Here is a 20,063-nt window from a genome sequence, read left to right as displayed (position 1 = left end):
GGTGACAGCAAGAGATAGAGCTGGACCTGCTGGACCTGGAGTTGAGAAGACCTGAGTTCAAATCCAGCCAGAGACATTTACTAGCTGTGTGACCCTGGGTAAATAATTAACTTCCACCTGCCTCAGTTTCCTCAACAGTAAAATTAGGATAATAATAGTCTTTACCTCCTCAGGTTGTTGCAATGCTCAGATGAGAGCAAATACGCTTGCTTAGCACAATGCCTCACACCTTTGTTATTCAGTCATGTCAGGCTTTTCATAACCCTGTGGACCATATTGGTTCAATAATGTCCATAGGGTTTTCTTAACAAGGATATTAGAGTGATTTGCCATTTCCTTCTCCAAAGACAAACAGAGGTCAAGTGCCTTGACCAGGGCCACATAGCTAGTCTGAGGACAGATTTGAACTCAGATCTTCCTGACTCCCAGCCCAGTGCTCTGTCCACTGAGTCACCTAGCTGCCTCCTGCCTGGCACATAGTAGGAGCTTCATGCTTGTTTCCTTCCTTCCTTTACCCCATACTATGGCAAATGTCAGAAAATGTCTGGTGAGTTTGGGCACATAGGTGAAGGGAGCCAGCACTGACTCAGGCCCAGCCAGGATAAGACTGGCACCATCACTGTCCTGGAGGAATTCAGTCCTACTGCAGGAGGCAAAGTCAATTACTGAAATGTCAGCCCAAATATTGATAGCTCCTCAGTCTGTCACAATAGCTTGTATTTATGTACAGCTTTAAGGTTTGCCAAGCACTTTACATATATTACAATCCCATCCTCAATATGGTTATGGGAAGATGCTTATCAATGCTAATATTGGTTTTGACATTTAATATCTTATGGCTTTAGGCAGGCTTCTCTCTTATTATAAGCAGAAGGATCCCTGCAAATGAATCCATTTCACATTAATTTTCTGACTGTGAATTTTGCTTACTGTCCATCTGTCTGTCTGACTAAAAATACTTCAGTGCATTTGCCCACTCAAACTCAGGATTTTAGAGCCGGGAGCAAGGGTGTGCTGGTAAATGTTTAACAACCAGCTCCTTAAAATATATATATATACACACAGTACCCACTTTTAAGTTTAATCTCCATTATTACCATTTTCTCCATCTCTTTCTTAAGTCTAAACAATCAACATAAATCAAGCCCTAACTTGTAGCATTTGCTTATTTTGAGGTATAAATGCTCATGCTGAAAATTTAGCAATCTCATCCAAAGCCAGTAGGAACCTGTGGCCTCGAGGCTCCATGTGGCTTTCTAGGTCCTCAAGTGCTGCCCTTTGACTGAATTCACGCTTCACAGAAGATATCCCCTTAATAGAAGAATTTGTTCTGGAAAACTTGGACCACATGTGGCCTCAAGGCTGCAGGTTCCCTACCCCTGCAGTAGGAACTGGCTCTAGCATCGACAAGTCCAACTACCTCAATCCAACCCAACAAGCATTTATTAAGTGAATATATTATTTGCAAGACAGTGGTCTGAATTAGTGCATAGGAGTCTTCCCAGGTTTCTCTTAACCTTCCCTTTCATAATTTCTTATGGGACAATAATATTCCATTACTTTCCTATGACATAATTTGTTCAGCCATTCCCTAATTTGGGGGTATCCACTTTGTTTCCATTTCCTTAATACAGCAAAAGTACTGCTAGGAATATTTTTGTACAAATATGTCCTTTCCTACTTTCTTTTATTTCTTTAGAACATTTGCCTAGTAACATTTGCCTGCAATACTAATTGCAGAGTCAAAGTATATGTACAGTTCAGTAGTTTTTTGGTATAATTCTTAATTGCTTTCTAGAACAGTTAGACCTGTTTGGAGCTCCACCAATCATGCATTAGTATGTCTGTTTTCTGACAGCCCTTCCAACAGTTGTCATTTTCCGTTTTTATCATCTTTGTTAGTCTAATGCTTGTGAGAAAAAAATCTTAGAATTGAGTTAATTTGAATTTTCTTTATAATTATTCAGAGCATTTTTAATACATCTTATATTTCTTCTTTTGTGAATTGCCTTTTCATATCATTTATCTCTTTAGGAGTTATTCTTATTCTTATATATTTGTATCATTTCCCTAAATATCTCAGAAATCAGACTTTAATCAAAGAAATATGCTGTCAATATTTTTTGCTTGGTATACTATTTCCTTTCTAATTCTAACTGCATTGATTTTGTTTATACAAAATGATCAGCTCATTATTAACTATCCCTTGGAGAGGGAACAATGGCACAACCCCAAACCAGTGAAAAATACTTGAATTGCTTCTCCCTGGCTCTGAAATTACTTAGGCTTATGTTAAGATTTGTTCGCATGCCTTGGGCAAACATCAACTCATAGCCCTCCCAAGGATGCCCCCAAACTGATTGGGGGAACCACAGACAAGAGTAGAAAGTCTGTGGATGATTTGGAAAAGTGAATTGGTAATGAGAAGTGCTGGCTCACATTTCTTTGTCATTACTGCTACTGGGGAAGAGTTCTGTCTGCTTTTTGTCACCATTAAATTAATTCAGCAGACATTTCTTAAATATCTGATATGTACTTTGCCCTGAGGGATATAAAGACAAAATGAAAAAACAGACAAAATGATCTTTTCCCTCATTGAGCTTTTATTTTAGGGGAAGGCTTTATATACTGGGTGCCAGGCACTGTGCTAAGTACTTTTTACAAATATTATTTTGTTTTATCCTCATAATAACCCTGCAAGGCAAAAGCTATTATTATCTCCATTTTACAGTTGAGAAAAGTACATATAGAGGTGAAGTGACTTGTGTAGGTGCACAAAGGTAGTAATTGTCTCAGGTAGGATTTGAACTCCAGGCTGGGTGCTCTACCCACCATACTGCCCAACTAACTACTCTACTGAGTATCAGATGAAATTTCTCTCTTTTTAATTTGGTAGTATTTTTTCTAATTACCTGTAAAGACAATTTTTGACATTCATTTTTTATAAAATTTTGAGTTCCAAATTTTCTCTCTCCCCCCAAGATGGAAAGCAATTTGATGTAGCTTATATATGTGCAATTAATCTGTAAAGCATTTTCATATTAGTCATATTGTGAAAGAAGGAATAGTTTTCAAAAAGAAAAAAACATGAAAAAATAAAGAAAGTGAAAATAATCTGCTTTGATCTGCATTCAGACTCCATCCGTTCTTTCTCTGGATGTGTACAGCATTTTCTGTCATGAATCTTTTGGAGTTGTCTTGGACCATTGTTTTGCTGAGAAGAGCTAACTTAGTTGATCATCACACAATGTTGTTGTTACTGTATACAATGTTCTTCTGGTTCTGCTCACTTCACTTTGCAACAATTCATATAAGTCTTTCCAGGCTTTTCTGAAATCAGCCTACTCATCATTTCTTATAGCACAATAGTATTTCATTACATTCATATACCACAACTTGTGCAGCTATTCCCCAGTTAATGGGCATCCCCTCAGTTTTCAATTCTTTGTCACCACAAAAGAGCTGCTATAATTATTTTTGTACATGTGGTTCCTTTTGCCTTTTTTATTATCTCTTTGGGTAGCAGGTAGAATTTCCCAAACTAATTTGACCACAGAACATTTTGGAGCTGGAAATAGGTTGATAGAACCCATAAACCTTGGGCCATGGCTAGAATGTGGGATGTATGAAAGAATGTGTTGGGAGATATGGGGCAACTAGTTGGAGCATTGGATAGAGAGCTGAGCCTGGAGTCAGGAAGACCCATCTCCCTGAGTTCAAATCTGGCCTTACTAGTTGTGTGACCCTGGGTCAGTAGCTTAACCCTGTTTGCTTCAGTTTCCTCACCTGTCAAATGAGTTAGAGAAAGAAATGGCAAACCACTCTAGTGTCTGTGCTAAGAAAACCCCAGATGGGATCATAGAGAGTTGTACATGACTGAAGGGACTGACCAATAACAACAGGGGATATGGAATAACCTTCAAGATAAAGCATGTCAGAAAAAAGAGAAATTAAACCTGATTTCTTACCACAAAGTCACCGTGCATAGTAAGGATTTTTAGTTGGGTAAATACAAAGATGCAAAGTGGGAAAGTTTCTATATACTTGCACTAGCTACCTTAAAAGGTAACTGGGAGGAAAGAATTTTCTAAACCTTAAGGTGCTTAGGGGATTAATGTGAATTATTTTGTGTTTTAGATGGAAAATGCCAGTAACATCAATTTTTTTAAATTGTGGAATCCATATTCATTCTATAAAGACCCCAGCTTGGGGAATACTAATAGAAGCATAGGACTGTTCAGTTTTCCAGTTAATCAAGCATATACAGGGTGTCCCAAAAGTCTTAGTGCAGTTTTAAGTTATTGAAACAAAACCATTTCTGTGGCTAAATGAGTTTGGAAAATTCTACCTGATACCCAGTAGAATAGGCAGCTAGGTAATGCAGTTAGAGAAAGCACCTGACCCAGAGTCAGGAATTATGTCTCAGATAATTATTAGTGGTGTGACCCTGTACAAGAGCCTATATCTCTGTCTCAGTTTCCTCACCTATAAAATGGGGATAATAATCAGTAGCTACCTCCCAGGGTTGTTTTGAGGATCAAGTAAGATATTATTTTATAAAGCACTTTACAAATCTTAAAGTGCTGCATAGATCTGAATACATACAAGGGAGAACTAATGGGAAAGCCAGAAGAGGTAGTTACATTCTGTGGAGGTGTAGATAGGAGGAAAATCACAGTAATTTCAATCCACATTTCATAGGGCTTTCAGAGTTTTTTCTTGGTGTCATTGAGTTGTTTCAGTCTTGTCCAACTCTTCGTGACCCCTCAGGAAATCTGAATTCAAATCCAGCCTCAGATACTTACTAGCTGTGTGACCCTGGGCAAGTCATTTAACCCTGTTAGTCTCAGTTTCTTCATCTATAAAATGAGCTGAAGAAGGGATGGCAAACCATTCCAGCATCTTTGCCAAGAAAACCCCAAAATGGGGTCACAAAGAGTTAGACAGGACTGAAACAACTCAACAACAAGATAGAAGAAACAGACTAGCCTTTATATAGTCTACAATTTTTTATAATGCATGACTCAGAACGTTAATTTATAGGACCACAAGCTTTAGAGACCGTATTGTTCAGCCCCTTCATTTTTCAGATGAGGAAATTGAGGCCCAGGAGAAATGACTTGCTCCAGGTCACAGAGACAGTCTGTGGGAAAGTCAGGATTTGAACCCTGACTCCTCACACCAGAGGTAGTATTTCTTCCACTGCAAATTGGCTTATCCACAGATTGCTTAACATAAAACTTGTCTCTCCTGACTATTTTATAAGGGACTGGTTGGCAGAGACAGTGTTTTCTTAATCTACTATATCTCCCACAATGACCCAGCATTGGGCTGGACGCCTAGTACTCAATAATCCCTTGATCGATATGAAGATGATACATGATGCTATTGACTCGAATTACAGCATGAGTTTTGAATATCTTTCCAATAGTGGTCAAGGGCTCTCCCAAGTCATCTTCGATCCATCCACTCTCTCTCACTCAGTTCCCTTGCAACCAAAGACACACATTTGTTGGCAAAATAAGGCCAAAGGCTTACAGAGGGGCAAACATCAGGGCCTTATGCAAGGTTGCTTTCATTCAAAGGCTTCTCTCTCCCTCACTCCCCCAGCCCTGCATCACTGTCCTCCCCTCTCCTATGACAAGCTTCCTGGAATCTTGGGATTTGTTTGAGGTGCCCTGGGAGCCATGAGATGTAGATAAATTGAAGGGTGGGAGGGAATGTAGGAAGAGCAATGAGAATAATTAGGGAGGGGAGAGATTGATCTGTGATGAAAAATTAAGGAAGCAAAACACTCTGGGGCTGGCTCAGCTGTGACTACACAGAGACATGATCACTTTCTGAAGGGGGAGAGGACCTAATAGGGTGGAAGAAGGAGGGGATTATGATTAAAGAAAGAGGAAGAAAATAAAGACAGAGAAACTGAGGAGCCATGCCAAGAAAGGCAATGTGGGCAATTTCCCCATAAACCAGTTTGGGGGGAGGGAGAAGAGGAGAATACCAACAGCTTCTTGGGATCCTGCAGACTGGTCTGAACTAGGAGATCAAATGAGTGCTAGGAATGATTGTGTTCCAGTCCCTGGCATAAGTCACCCAGGTGACGTTGTGGAAAGAGTGCTGGAGTGGGAGTCCTGCATTTAAATCGTGCCTCAGACATTTACTAGCTTTGTGATCTTAGCCTTAGTTTCCTCATCTGTAAAATGGGGATAATAATAACACATACTTTACAGGGTTGTTTCAGGCTCAGATGAGATAATATACAGGTCTTAAAGTACTACAAGAAATGTTAGTGATGCACTAGAAAGGAGCTAGGTGGACCTTTCCCTTACTCTTGCCCAAAGGGGCAACTAGAAAGCCTCTTTCCATCCTAGAATCCTAAAATCATGGGATTTTGAACTGGAAGGAATCCTAGTCTAATTCAACGTTCCCATGTTACAGATCAATAGAGGGGACACAGCTGGGGCTCAAACCTTTGAATCCAAATTTAGTCCTCTTTCCTCTATATCATATTAAGTCAACATTGCCCATAAATACATTAACCAATATTCATTTAATAGCTTTAATTATTTTTATTTATTAAATTTAATTAATTTTAAACTATTTCTTTAATTTTAAGTATTTAAATCAATATTACATTAATTTAATAACCAGTTTGGAGAGCATGACCTTGAAGAAATGGGGCTCAGGTCAGATAATATTCATTGGAAGGGTATAATTGGAGGAGAAGGGGGCAACCAGGTGGTGCAGTGGATAGAGCACCAGTGCAGGAGTCAGTAGGATCTGTGTTCAAATCTCACCTCAGACACTTGACACGCACTAGCTGTGTGACCTTGGGCAAGTCACTTAACCCCAGTTGCCTCATCCTGGGTCATCTCCAGTCATCCTGATGAATTCACTGGATTCAGATGGCTCTGGAAGAGAAGTGAGGCCGGTGACCTGCACAGCCCTCCCTCACTCAAAACAAAGTCAAGCGCAAGTCATGTCATTACTTCTCTGATGCCATGATCTTCTTTGGCAACGAAGGACACACACACACACACACACACACACACACACACACACACACACAATCAGGACTCAATACCTCTTGAAGTAGCCCCGTCCACTTTGGGACACCCCTAATTTGTTAGGAATATTTTCCCAGTATCAAACTGAATCTGCCTTTCTACAGTTCCATCCATTGTTTCTAGTCCTGTTATGTCCCCTGAGGCCTAGTAGAACAAGTCTAATTTGTCTTCCATTTTCAATAAATAAAAATTTATTAAGAACCTGCTATGCTCAAGTACTATGCTGTGGTTAGGAAAGCAGTGAGATTAACTGGAGTGTTGGAATCAGAGGAACCGCATCCAAATCCTGACTCAGTTGCCTCTATGTGACTTTGTGTGAATTTGGGCAAGTCATTTGTAAAATGAGGGAGTTAGACTGGTTAGCTTCTGAGGTCTAAATCTACAGTGTCTAGAGTAGGTATGTCCATTATCCTATTACTGTGCCTAAGGAAGGTAGTGTTTGTCCTCACAGTTACAAAGAGATTCCACTGGCCTTGGGTCTGCCTAAATATCTTCCTGGCTTTAGTTGTACTTTTGGCTTTGATTCTAGTTTTCCTCTCATCCCTCCTCTTCCCTACACCCCCTTCTGACCTCTTTTTATACTTCCTTCTGCCAAATCCATAATCTAGTGACATTGTTCAGTCATGTTCTACTCTTCATGACTCTAGTTGGGGTTGTGTTGGCAGATACTGGAGTGGTTTACTATATCCTTCTCCAGGTCATGTTCTAGGAGAGGAAATTGAGGCAAACAGGGTTAAGTAATTTGTCTAGGATCACAGAGCTAGTGCCTCGAGGCCAGATTTGAACTCACAAAGATAAGTCTTCTGCATTCCAAGTCCAGAGCTCTACGGGCTTTGCCCCTAGTATATAGTGACCAAGGCTTTGCCTCAGGGCAGTGACATCTAGGGAATTACTCTTTCTCTCCCTAGATTTTCTGGGATGGGAAGATAGTCTTCTATTTCCTCCTCAACCCCCACCCCCAGGGTCTGCCTTCCCCATAACTCCTGAAGAGTATACAGGTAGGACAGTCTGCAGGCATAATTATACCTACAATTGAATTGTCTTCCATAACTTTGTCATGGCCCTCCTCAACATTCTAGTTACAGCTCTTCTGGGAAGTGTGCCCTCAGGTAGTGCAGGGGGAATCACTCATTCTTTGTTTATGCCTATTTAATCTGATGTAAAAACCAAACACGCTGACGATTTAAGCCTGAGTTAGCTGGAAGAAGAAAGGCTTTGCTGCAGTGTTTTGGCAGGAGAGCTAGGGCAAAAAATGAAAAATGGGAGTGGGAAGACAGGACTTGGCAGTCACCATGGCAGAACGTGGTGGGTTCTCTGAACAGAAAATGTTCCTTTATTTTGCCTCTTCAGTCACCTGCCCAAAGGAATCTCTAGGGTTATCTCACTCACCTTGCCAGGCTTCTTTCAAGCTTCAGGTTTCCTATATGTTCTCTCTACCTACCTTCCCTTCATCTATCTCCACCAGGCATATTCAGCAACTTTAAGCAGGCCTCATAAATCAGTCCCTCCAGCTATTTTATCATTCTTCTTGTTCTTCTTTAAGGAACTAGCAATCTGCTGCCTCTCAAGCTTAAACCACAATAAAACCAGCCTTCTTGGTACTATGTTGTCCTAATCAGCAAGGGATAAGCTTCTGCTATGGGACGCTTCCAGGGGCACAGGTCACCCTTCCTCACAGCCTGCTTCTTTGTCTGACTCAGGCCTATTGCCAGATGACAACTGGCCTACTTTCTCCTGCTGCAAGTTTTCTTTGGTTCCTGTGACCTCCCAGAGCTCTCATCTCATTGATTATCTGTGAACCTAATTACATATTTCTCTGCAGAGGGTAGCTTGTCTTTTCCCCACATTGAAATCCTACCAGGTTATTTTTCTCATCTAATTTCTAGCGTCCATCTGTGTTCATCCTTCGTTCTCGTTGGAACCCATTCTCCGAATCTGAACTGTTCACCTGAAATAGCTGATCCACGCAATACCTTCACATTATCTCTTATAAGCCTGCATCTCTCCATTCACACAGCTAGCCCCTTTATAACCTTTCACATGGGCTACTAAGATAGCTTTCTAACAAGTCTTCCTCCCTCAAGCCTCTCCCCACTCCAATTTACCTTCTACTCAGCTGCCAGAGTAATTTCCCTAAAATGTATACCTGAACATCTCTCTCTGTCTGTCTGTCTTATCTGTCTCTCTGTCTGTTTTTGTTTCTCTCTGTCTCTCTGTTCCTTTCTATCTCTGTCTATCTCTCTGTCTCTCTGTGTGTATGTTTCTCTCCCTCTCTGTCTCTATCTCTCTGTCTCTGTCCCTCTCTGTGTCTATCTCTCTCTCTTTCTCTCTGTCTCTGTGTATCTCTGTCTGTCTGTTCCTCTTTCTCTTTCTCTGTCTGGTCCCTACTAGTACAACACAGGAGTTCCATCAACATGTTGCTTAAACAAGAGTAAGGACACTATTCTCCAAAGCAGGAGACATAAAGAGCATTTAGAAGAACAGTTTTACTTTGCCCTAGAATACATCCAAACCTAAAGCCCTGTTCCAAGTTATTCCTCCTTCACTATGGGATGCCAGCCCCTGTTATTCTGTCAGATGCTTCTGTCCCCGAGCCAATCTGAGAGTCTTAAAAGATTCCCTGAGCCCAAAGGTCAAATGTAATCTGTCTACTCTGCCCGCTTCACTCTCTTGTTTTATAATTCTGTCCCACAGACCATCCAGTTGGTGGGTCACTGTTGTCCTTTAGACAATTCAGTGGGTGATAGCTTTTATGGTTTTATATTAGCCCTTCCATAGTGTTGATCTCTTAGAAATATACTTCATTCCTTTTTGGCTGGGATTTTGCATAGATTTATCCGACAATCATTTCTGGGGATAGTTTTACCTTTTTTTTTTTTTTTAAGCCATTCTATATATTTGTTTCGTGGGTTATAAAAAAAAGATATATGTGGTTGGAGTAGAAGATGGGCTGGCCCTGCAGTGAGAGCAAGGAATGGGTAATGTGCATGTTATGTGGGTACCTAGGGAATGTTAAAGGCTCAAGGAAGGCTTTCAGCATAGGTGGTAATAATAAGGATAATAATAACTGGGACTGCTGGGTGCCACGGTGGGTAGGATGCTGGACCAGGAGTCCAGAAGATTAATCTTCCGGAATTCAAATTTGACCTCAGACCTTTGGCTGTTGTCCTTCATTCTCAAAGAGGACCCAAATGACATCACCATGAAAAAGTGAAGTTTCAGTGTGTATGATTGTGGGTAATCAGCTCAGAATGCTGTACCACAGATTGGGCGCAGAGAGTCCATGTGAACATTTGGGGTGGCTACTCCAAATTTGTGCATCTTCAGACACTTACTAGCTGTATGCCCCTGGGTAAGTCACTTAACCCTGTTTACTTCAGTTTCCTCATCTGTAAAACGAACTGGAGCAGGAAATGGCCAACCACTCCGGTATCTTTGCCAAGAAAACCCCAAATGGAGTGATAGAGAGTTAGACACAACTGAACAGCAACAATAGCTAGCATTTGTGTAGAATTTTACGTGTTAACTCATTTTATCCTCAACAATCCTCTAAAGGTAAGCACCATGATTACTCCCTTTTCACAGATGAAGAAACTGAGGTCAGGTGATTTGCCCAGGGTCACACATCTAGTATCTGAAGCAGGATTTGAACTCAGGTCTTCCTAAGTCCAAGGAGAACACTCTATCCCCCAGGCTGTCTCTGCTTTATTGTACGAATGGAGGCATCATCAACTGCCATGCTCATTGGGACCGGGACATACTTAGCCTCATGACAGCTCTTTGAAGGGGGAGCATAACCTCTTTGACCCATAAAGTGATTTTGTTAATGTTGTTGTCATGTAGTACAAACACAACTCCATCTGTTTCTTGGACTGAACACTATCTCCATGAATAGATGCTAACCCCTCTTCCAACTCCCTGTTGTCTTTACGTGAATTTTATTCTTATTTTCATCTTTACAGAAAACGACACAGAAATCACAGATTCAGAATTACTAGCAGTTGGTACAGTTCCATATCTCAAACACTTCAATATCAAGTTGTTTTCTCACTGTATGTACAGTATTTACATGGGGGTGGGGTGGGCTATAATCTAACACAAACAGAGACAGACAAGGGGGGAGTCCACAGGTAGAAAGAGGGGAGAGAAGAACAGATTAACTTTTTGATACAGAGTAAAAACAGTTCTCCAGAAAAGACAAGCCAAGGACCCTTCCCTTAGGACCTTCTTTTCAGGGAGTATTGTCTGGAAGAGAGGGATGTCAGGGGCGGGGGGCCGGGGGCCGGGTAGGGAAGAGGAGAGGGGAAGGAGTTTCTCTTGTACAGAGCTGGGTCCTTCTTGTTCAGTTTTATCTATGGTCTGGGGAGAGTTCAGTTAGAACAGAGCTATATGTGTGTGTGTGTGTGTGTGTGTGTGTGTGTGTGTGTGTGTGTGTGTGTGTGTGTGTGTGTGTGAGCTGGAGTGTGGATTTGTGTGGGTGGGAAGGTTTTGGAGATGGTGATGTCAGCATGCCAAATCTGTTGTTAAGGCTAGGGCTGTATTAGTAGTTGAATAAAAGAAGCATATACCAAAACCCACCAGGGTTAGGAGCACACTCTATCTTAATAAGCATAAGGGCAGGGATGGCTCCACTAGTCGTGCCTTATTTGTTTTTTGGTTATTCAGATTTCTGATTTCATCTGTGTAAGGAATTTCCAGTGTGGAAACTCCCTCTACTCATACGGATTAGCAATTTAGATCTTAAGTCTTTAGAGATCTCTTAAAATCTTAGAAAATGTCCTGAGGCACCAAGAAGCTGACACAAATTTGTCAGACAGAATTTGAATCCAGGTCTTTCTAACTCCAAGGTCAGACCTCTATCCGACTCTCCAGTATCTTACTACAGCATAGTTAGAAAGTATATGTATGAATGTATACTCCTATGCTCATGGATTTGTGGGATAAGTAACTACAGACATGTGGGACTGTACTAGTTTCTGGAGGTCAAGGTAAGAAGACTCAGCTGATACTGGTTTTCTGCCCTCCTCTCCTGAGAGATCGCTTCCATTCCCTGGTTCTGACTGACCCCTGGTGTATATTTTGTAGTCTTGTCTGACTCTGGCCTTGGGGGGATAATATAGACCACCCACACATAAGGTCTACAGCTTCCTTGTCTTCCACTGGAATGGCAGAAATTAATAATAACAAAAAAGCTCAAATGTTTCATGAATTGCACGGTGAGTCTCCTGAAAAACAAAGACAAAAATTTAAAAAAAAAAACAGGTGTTAGGCACCTGAGAAGGCCAGGGTCTGGATGTGCCCATCAGAGCAGGGAGCCACAGATACCCCTAAAAGGGGAGGCTGGAAACAGTAGCTCCCTCCCCAACCCAGGTGGCAGGGTCTAGATTTGGGGGCTCTGAATGAACCTAATCAAAGGTGGATGGGTGAGACGAAGGATGTTCGAAAGGGATGTGTCTCTGATCCTTCAGGCAAGCAGCCACAGGCCCTAAAGGATTGCTAGAAGAGCACAGAAGGGTGTGAGTGTCCACGGTATCAGCTCAGGCAGGGACACTGCATGCCTGAAGAGAGATTTCGAGTGGTGGAGAGGGTACAGTGGTTGGGAAACAGGACCACACATCTGGTACCAGTGAGAGGTAGGTTTTGAGTAGGAATTAGTGTATCACTAATGGGAAAAGTGTGTGAACTTCAGGTCCCCCAATGATTAGGAAATGAATGGATCTCAGGTACCCAATGGCAGATCCTCTCATGGGAGGGTGCGGATGGATACAAAGAAAGGAAGACTGTCTGAGTGAGGTGGCCATTGGAACTGTTTGTATCTTCTGTCCTTTTGAGAGCAGTGAGCCACACAGGTGTTCAGAAACGAGTAGGATGAATCTGAAAAGGGGCTGGAATAGGGAGAATGGGTAATGTTGGAGGATGCTTTGGAATCAAGAATACAAAAAAGTCAGTTAAGAAGGGCTCTCAAGGGATGGGTTAGGACAGCAAAGTGTTGCTAGAAATAGGGAGGCAAAGAGGTTTAGTAAGGATGGTTTAAGGATAGTGAGGGAGTCTTCTGAGGGTAGGAGAGAGGGAGGTCAATATAGTCCAAAGCTTCTGTCCAAGACTAAGATATTAATTGTTCAGTGCCACTTAACAGGGGATACTGAGGGGTGTATGGAGTGCAGGGTGAGATGGGGAAGAGTCTCTGGAAAAGTCACATGGACCAGGCCCCTTTGCACAACCAGGAGGCTTGAGGCCCTGCCTCCTAGGTACTCCTACTGACAAAACACCAAGGGCTACCATTCCCTGGGGCAAAAAGTTCTGCAGAGGCCCCATTGGGGGCTACCCTTGACTTAAACCATCTTCTCATCTGGCTGCATCGGGCTGGGTCTCTCCCTTTGCCTCTCCTCTTCAGTGGTGGCTTCCTCTTCCTCCTCCTCCACAGCCTCCTCTTGCTTCTCTGCATTCCGAGTCAAGGCTTCCCCCCCAGATATGGTTCCCAGCACTTTGGTGCTGTGTTCCTGAGCTTTGGCCCTAAGGGCGGCAATGCTGTTTTCCCTCAGTTCCTCTTGAGAGATGGTGGCTGCCTGGGGGTCAGGGCCCCTCTCTTCCTTCTCACTCTTGTCAAGCTTGGGCAAAGCCTGACGCTCCACCTCGGGCTTCCTCCCGGTCTCCGCAGCTGCCTCCAGAGACTTTTTGTGCATCCCTAAAAAGAATTGTTGGTATTCGGGTTTAGAAAAGCGCCTGGGCATGGGAAAGCCATCTTGAACTGAAAACAGCAAAGATAAAAGAGAGGCCAGAATTAAAGGATGAGCAGAAAGCCTTGCTTTACACAGAAGTCATACCCAGGGCTGTGGGCATTAGGGAAAGGGATGAAAAAATAACGCTACAGAAGTGAAACCTAGGGACAGACCAAAGATAAAGCTTCAGGGGCACTCAGGGAAGAGGACCCAGCCTGAGGTGGCTGAGGGCCTATTTATTCAGAGCATCTATCAGTCAGTCATTCAATGAGCATTTATTAAACTCTTTCTGTATAACAGGCATGGAGAATGGGATAAAAGCTAAGGATACAAAGAAAGACAAAAATATAGTCCCTGCTCCTAAGGTGCTCTTGTTAGAAATTCACCCAGAAAGTAGGGAAGAGAATGAGATTTGTAGAGGGGAGAGAGGAAAAGAAGGCCCTCAACCTTTAGAGCAGGGATTCTCAAAGTGGGGCCTGTAAGATTATACATACATACATATATATGTATGTATGTATGTATACACACACACTTTATATGTACTTTTAAAAAGTATAGCTGTATTTCAATATAATTGGCTTCCTTTGTAATTAATTCTATGTAGTTTATTTATGTATTTCAAAATATAATTCTGAGGAGTCCACAAGCTTCACTAGACTGCCAAAGGGGTCCATGGTACATATGGAGTGTGATTAAAGCCCTTAGAGAGTCTCTGGGGGCCCAAGAGGCAGATCAAAGGGATTTTGATACACCTCAGGCCTCCAGATCTAGATTGTCCCATTCATGAGTACTAAAACTTGGGGCAAAGAGAAGAGATGGAAAAATCCTAGAGCAGTGGGAGAAACTACCTCCTATATTTACTAAAGAGGGGAGGGGCTCATCATAGAAGCCATTGAAACAGATGAGTTATTGGCTATGAAGGCATAGCTCCCCAGTAGAGGAGGATGAGTTTGGGTAATATTAATTGTAACAGGCTCTCAAAGACACACTATCTAAGCTCCCACATCTAGACAGTAATATACATTTTCTCAGATTCTGAGCTCTGGGCAGAGATGGTTTCTCTAAGGTCAGGGCACGGGAAAGAGGGGATGTCAGATCTCTAATTAGGGTCTCCAGGGCAGGATTTTGATTAGAGAATAGAAATACTTTATTTTCAGAATTTCAGGTCTCTTTTTCAGTCACTTCCTTCTCCTTCCTGTCCTCTCCTCCCATCTGGTTGGAAGTCATCCATCTTCCTAATGCTTTTTTTTCTCTTTTTGGAATTAGTACAGGACCTGCAAGGAAGGTCCAGAGTTCTGACTCTCTAGTCCAAGGGTTATTGCTTCTGTAAAGGGTCCTAATGCCCTGCTAAGGGCATTTAGGTATCTTACCAAGTAGCCATGGGGCACAGGACTCCATGATGCCATCCTTGGCAGATTTGAGGATGGACTCTGGCAGTGGAATGGAGTGGCGAACCATAGCTCCATACAAGCCATATTCTGCCATAACACTGCTACGGCCCCAGCATTTCTCACGTTTCCTCCATTTGGCACGACGGTTTTGGAACCAGACCTATAGAGGAAGAAATAAAGAGTGGTGTAGTATAGTGAATAGAATACTGGATAGTCACAGAGTTAATATAGTTCAAGTCCCTACTTAGACACTTATTAGCTATGTGACCATGAGCAACTCACTTAACTTTCTGGGTCTCACTTTCCTGTCTGTAAAATAAGGGATTTGGATCAGATGACCTCTGAGACTCCTAGTTGTAAATAGATGACCCCATGATCTAAGTCACATGTATTAAAGGTAAGGCACAAAGCCTCCTGGAAACACTAACTCATATGTTTAAAAAAAAACAAACCATGATGAGGTCCCAACTCTGTCTGTCACAGAATTCAGTGTTTCCCAAAGTGGTGGTAGATATGGTGATTATCCAGACAGGTTATCCAGGGTCATTAAGCTCCTACACTGTATCCACAACTTCTTGTTTCTCAGTAAGATCTAAAAACAGACCTCTACAATAAGGAAATAGTTGGAAAAAATATTTGGAATCAGAAAACATGGTTTTGAAGTCTTGCTCTCCAGATTTCTAACGGTATGACATTGGACTTCATTCTCTATCTGCCAAATGGGTATTGTAACTATTACCCATCTCACTGGGCTGTGAGGATAATAATGTGTCAATAAGTGACAGAACGTATGTAAAGCAAAATGTAAATGTTAGCTATGATCATTACTGCAGACTATACCTCCCTCAATCTCTGAACCACAGGTAAGGTTGAGCTTGCTGAGCAGGCAAATCCTATTATTACAGCAAAATTAGGTGATTCAGGCAGTAAGCATCAGAGATCATTTGAACTCTCTTGTCCTATTTTCAGATCTGTGCATTTTCCACCGAAGGAAGAAGGGGAAAGTGGAGAACAAGGAGGGGAAAACAGGACCAGGCAGAAAGTGATATTCAAATCTTGAGGCCACTCAAGACTGATACCACCATCATCAAGAGAAAAGCGACTTGGGGTGTGGCTTTTCCTCAGTCTGTCAGGCAGCTAGCTAGGTGATCAAGTAGATAGAGCCAAGGATCTGGTCCAGAAGACCTGAGATCATAATCCTCCCTCAGATACTCACTAGCAGTGTGCCTCTCTCTGTCTGCCTCAGTTCCCTCCTCTGTAAAATGGAGATATTAATCGCAACTATTTCTTAGGGTGATGATGATAAAATGAGACCACATTTGTAAGATGATTTGCAAGCCTTAATTAAGCCGTATATAAACGCTAGCTATTATTGGCCTGAGAGTGAGTGCAAGACCCTTCATCTCGGTTTTGCATGGTCTCTCAATTTTATCTCCCTAAACGGAAGAGATCTCAGTGTAGACTTTCCATAGGGGCTTACAGTTTAGGTTCTTTCGGGAGAAAGAATCATCCAGCCTAAGGACAGATGAACAATTGTCGGGCTCTAGGGTAACCGTAGGACAACGTTTTGGAGAGGAGAAAGAACCCCGCCTTGCAGCGATGCTGGGAAGTTGGAGGTTTGGGTGCCCGCCCCTCATCTCCTGGACGCTCATAGGGATTGGAGGCTGCTTCTCTCCATTTTGACCCCCGGGGGCAGCGGGTACCGAACCAGAGAAGAAGGGAAAGGATGGAGATGGAGATGGAGATGGAGATGAGGACTGGCGGGAGGGACCAGGAGGGGGTAGAGATCGGCTGGGGAAAATCTATTAGTTTTCTCTCTCTCTGATTTCCATTCTTCTCCTGTCGCCTCCCTCTCTCTCTCCCGCCCTCCCTCCATCCATCCATCCCCCCCTCCCGCTCCACGGAGCCCCCTCCTCCTCCCCCCCACCCCCAGTCTTTCCCTCGCCCGTGGAGGTATCAGCTTTTGATGAAAAATTGCTTGAGCTCTATTCAGGAGGCGGCAAAAGAAGAGTCACCCCCAGGGGCAGCCCTGGGCTGATTGAAAAATAAGTTAATTTCAGTTTGAATCGATGGGCCTCAGGCACTGAAATATCACGGGAAATTAAAGCGGCGGCTCTCGGGGGAGCCTCGCCATTGACCCGCACTAATTAATGCCGGGGACCGAGCGCACGCTTCTCCGGAGCCGAGCTGCGCCCTTCCCGGGGGACCCCCAAACACTCCTCATTTACCTAATTAGACGGGGAAAATTGGGTGTTAATTTGTGGAGGACTTTTCCCCTCTCCCCCCTACCGGTAGCACCCCCTCCCCTCGTCCCTGCCCGCGGAGGTGCGGGCAGGGCTGGAGATGAATGCGTGGGCTCTCCGGCAGATGGATGCCCGGGTCACTCTGCAATCTTCTCCGAGTTGATTGCTTGATTAGGTCGTTAGCACATTAAAAAAAAATTGCTTGCCGTCTGGTGCCGGCGTGATGAGTGGGACGCGGCGGCAGCGCCTGGGTAATTTATCTTTTTATAAGGCAAAGAATTTGATTTCCATCTGCAGATATATGGAGGCGCCTTTGACACCTGTTTAACGCGGCTGGAGCTGACAGTTTAACTCTTTGCTGGTACCCTGGCGGGGCTGGGGGGTAGAAGGTGGAAGGAACGCAGCTGGAACCCCCCCACACACACCGGGCGCAGGCCCTGGGGCATGGATGCGTGCCAGCCTGGGGCTTCCTCCCTACCCCGCTCCCGGGCACGCGGAGCCGGCGGAGAGAGCCGGAGGGGGCTCAGCCCCACGCAGCACCGTGGGGAACGCGAGTGGGCTGTGCCCGCCCCTGGGGCGATCCTCACCAACGCTCCACTTCCTGCCAACGCCGGCAGGTGGAGGACTAAGACCACCGACAGCTCCTGGCATCTGGCCCCCAAGCCGGTGGGATGAATAGAAGGATGCTTGTGGCTTTTCCCCGAAGGTCTGAAGCCGAGCGGGTGGAGGAGGAAGGAAAATTTCTCCCCCTCCCTGAGTCTTCTTTGCTCCCCTCCCCTGCCCCCCCAGACCAGACTACTCTTCCCCACAATGAAGAGAGTGCCTCTTACTGAAGTGCCCCTGACTAGGATTTACCAAAGGGCCTGAAACCGCCTCCAGACAGATCGTGGGCTAAGAAAGGAGCGGATGAAACCTCAGCCACCACCTGGTCACTGCCCCCTAGTCAAGCTGCCCTCAAAGGTGGGGAGTTTATTCAGTCCAAGAGCCTCTGCATCCAGTCTATGTGTGCCTCCATACTCCCCTCCCGGTATCAGGTGCTCAGACTACCAGGAAAGTGAAATCACTGGATCCTGGATATTTATCTGGTATCCAGATCCGTCATTTGACAGTTGAGGAAACTGAGGCCCAATGAAGTGAAGTGACTCCATCACCCAAGTAGTTAATTTCAGAGATGGGGTATGAGTTCCCTGCTCCTTGGACTCTACATACAGGACTCTTTCCAATACATGTAGCTGCTACTTAAATTGACTCCCGAGTAAATTGTTTCTAAGTCCCCAGTGGCTCCCCAGGTTCTGCTTTTATCCAACTCCTTCTTGCTCAGTGGGGTGGGCTGGAAAGGGTTAAACACCAAGGTATTAAATAGCTGCCAAAGGTGCCTCTCTGGGTGCCCCCACTTTAGCTTCTTTGTGCACCTGGCCTCCCTTTATTGACCAGCCTCCTCCCTTTCTGCCCTATATTTTCACTAGACGGTTCCACAAAATACTCAGCACTGCAAAAAAGGAAATTATCATTTGCAATCCAGCACAGCTTCACCCCCATCACCTCTGGCAGTCTCCTCATAAGCACCAATAGAAGAACTAGATATGCAGTATAAAATCCAAATGTTCCTCCTCCCTTTGACCAGTAGGACTTGAACAAGCCACACTGTATCATGATCTCCTTGGGGAGATAAGGAGATTTCAGGGGGTCTGGGAATTTGGGGGAAATATATATATGTATGTATACATATATACACATATACACATTATATATATGTATACACACATATACACATACATATATACTATATATCTTCATTAATTTCAAACTGAATAGCATTTCCTCCAGTTATTTTAAAACATTATTCTGAGAAGGGCTGTGTTCGTCAAAGTGGTCTCCATGAACCCCTGTATTAGATGGAGGCCAGGCCATTTCTGGGTTTCTAACTACAAATAGACTTTCAGCACTCCCTCATATCTTCATTCTTTGACTCCCCCATTTTTCCATGCCCCATCTACAACTTAAGACATCCAATGTTCTTATCTCCTCTGTTCTCTCACCTGCCCCTATAAAAACCAATGTATATTAAGATGGGGGTAGGGCATGATGAGAAGACCAGGGTTTGAATCACAACTCTGACATTATCTACGTGATTGTGAGCAAATCACTTTATTTTTCTGAGTTTCAGTATTCTCATATGTAAAGCAGTAAGAGTAGTTGCACTGGAAAGTAGCCTAGTTTAGTGGACAGGATGCTAAATTTGAAGTGAGGAAAATGTGGGTTCAAGTGTCCTGCTTTTGGTCACACATCCTAGTTGTGTGACCAGAAGTAAATTATTTAACATCCCTGAGTCTCCCATAACTCCCTAAGACTATAAGTGATAGACTGGTCATGATCCGCTTCAGTGAAAGAAGTTCCCACATCAAGAAAATCACAGGTTTCTGACATACTGACCTAATACTCACCCTATCTACCTCATTGGGTTGAAGGGAAGAAAGCATTTTGTAAGAAGGTAAAGGGTTAAATAAATGAGCACTATTAAGGAGTGACTGACTTAGTACGTGAGAACTCTTTATGTGGGGAACCTCCACTTCTGAGCCCTTCAAATTATACCATATAAGCAACAACAGGGGAGGTATTATGGTAGAGAAGGCCGAATCAGCT

General features: G+C 43.5%; 1 protein-coding gene across 1 annotated transcript in view; it reads right to left on the bottom strand.

Moving 5' to 3' along the window:
• Positions 1 to 13,399: 13,399 nt before the first annotated feature.
• Positions 13,400 to 20,063, bottom strand: part of VSX2 (visual system homeobox 2) — a 29,106-nt gene continuing 22,442 nt past the window's right edge. Inside the window, exons 4-5 of the mRNA XM_072625143.1 lie at positions 15,157 to 15,337; positions 13,400 to 13,815 (exon numbers count right to left, since the gene is read on the bottom strand). Of these exons, the coding sequence (XP_072481244.1) occupies positions 13,400 to 13,815; positions 15,157 to 15,337 (597 nt within the window). The remainder of the gene's footprint in view (positions 13,816 to 15,156; positions 15,338 to 20,063) is intronic.

Source organism: Notamacropus eugenii, chromosome 7 (assembly GCF_028372415.1).
Source record: "Notamacropus eugenii isolate mMacEug1 chromosome 7, mMacEug1.pri_v2, whole genome shotgun sequence".
NCBI lineage: Eukaryota > Metazoa > Chordata > Mammalia > Diprotodontia > Macropodidae > Notamacropus > Notamacropus eugenii.
Note: the sequence above shows the minus strand (reverse complement) of the source record. Positions and strands in the feature narration are given on the sequence as shown.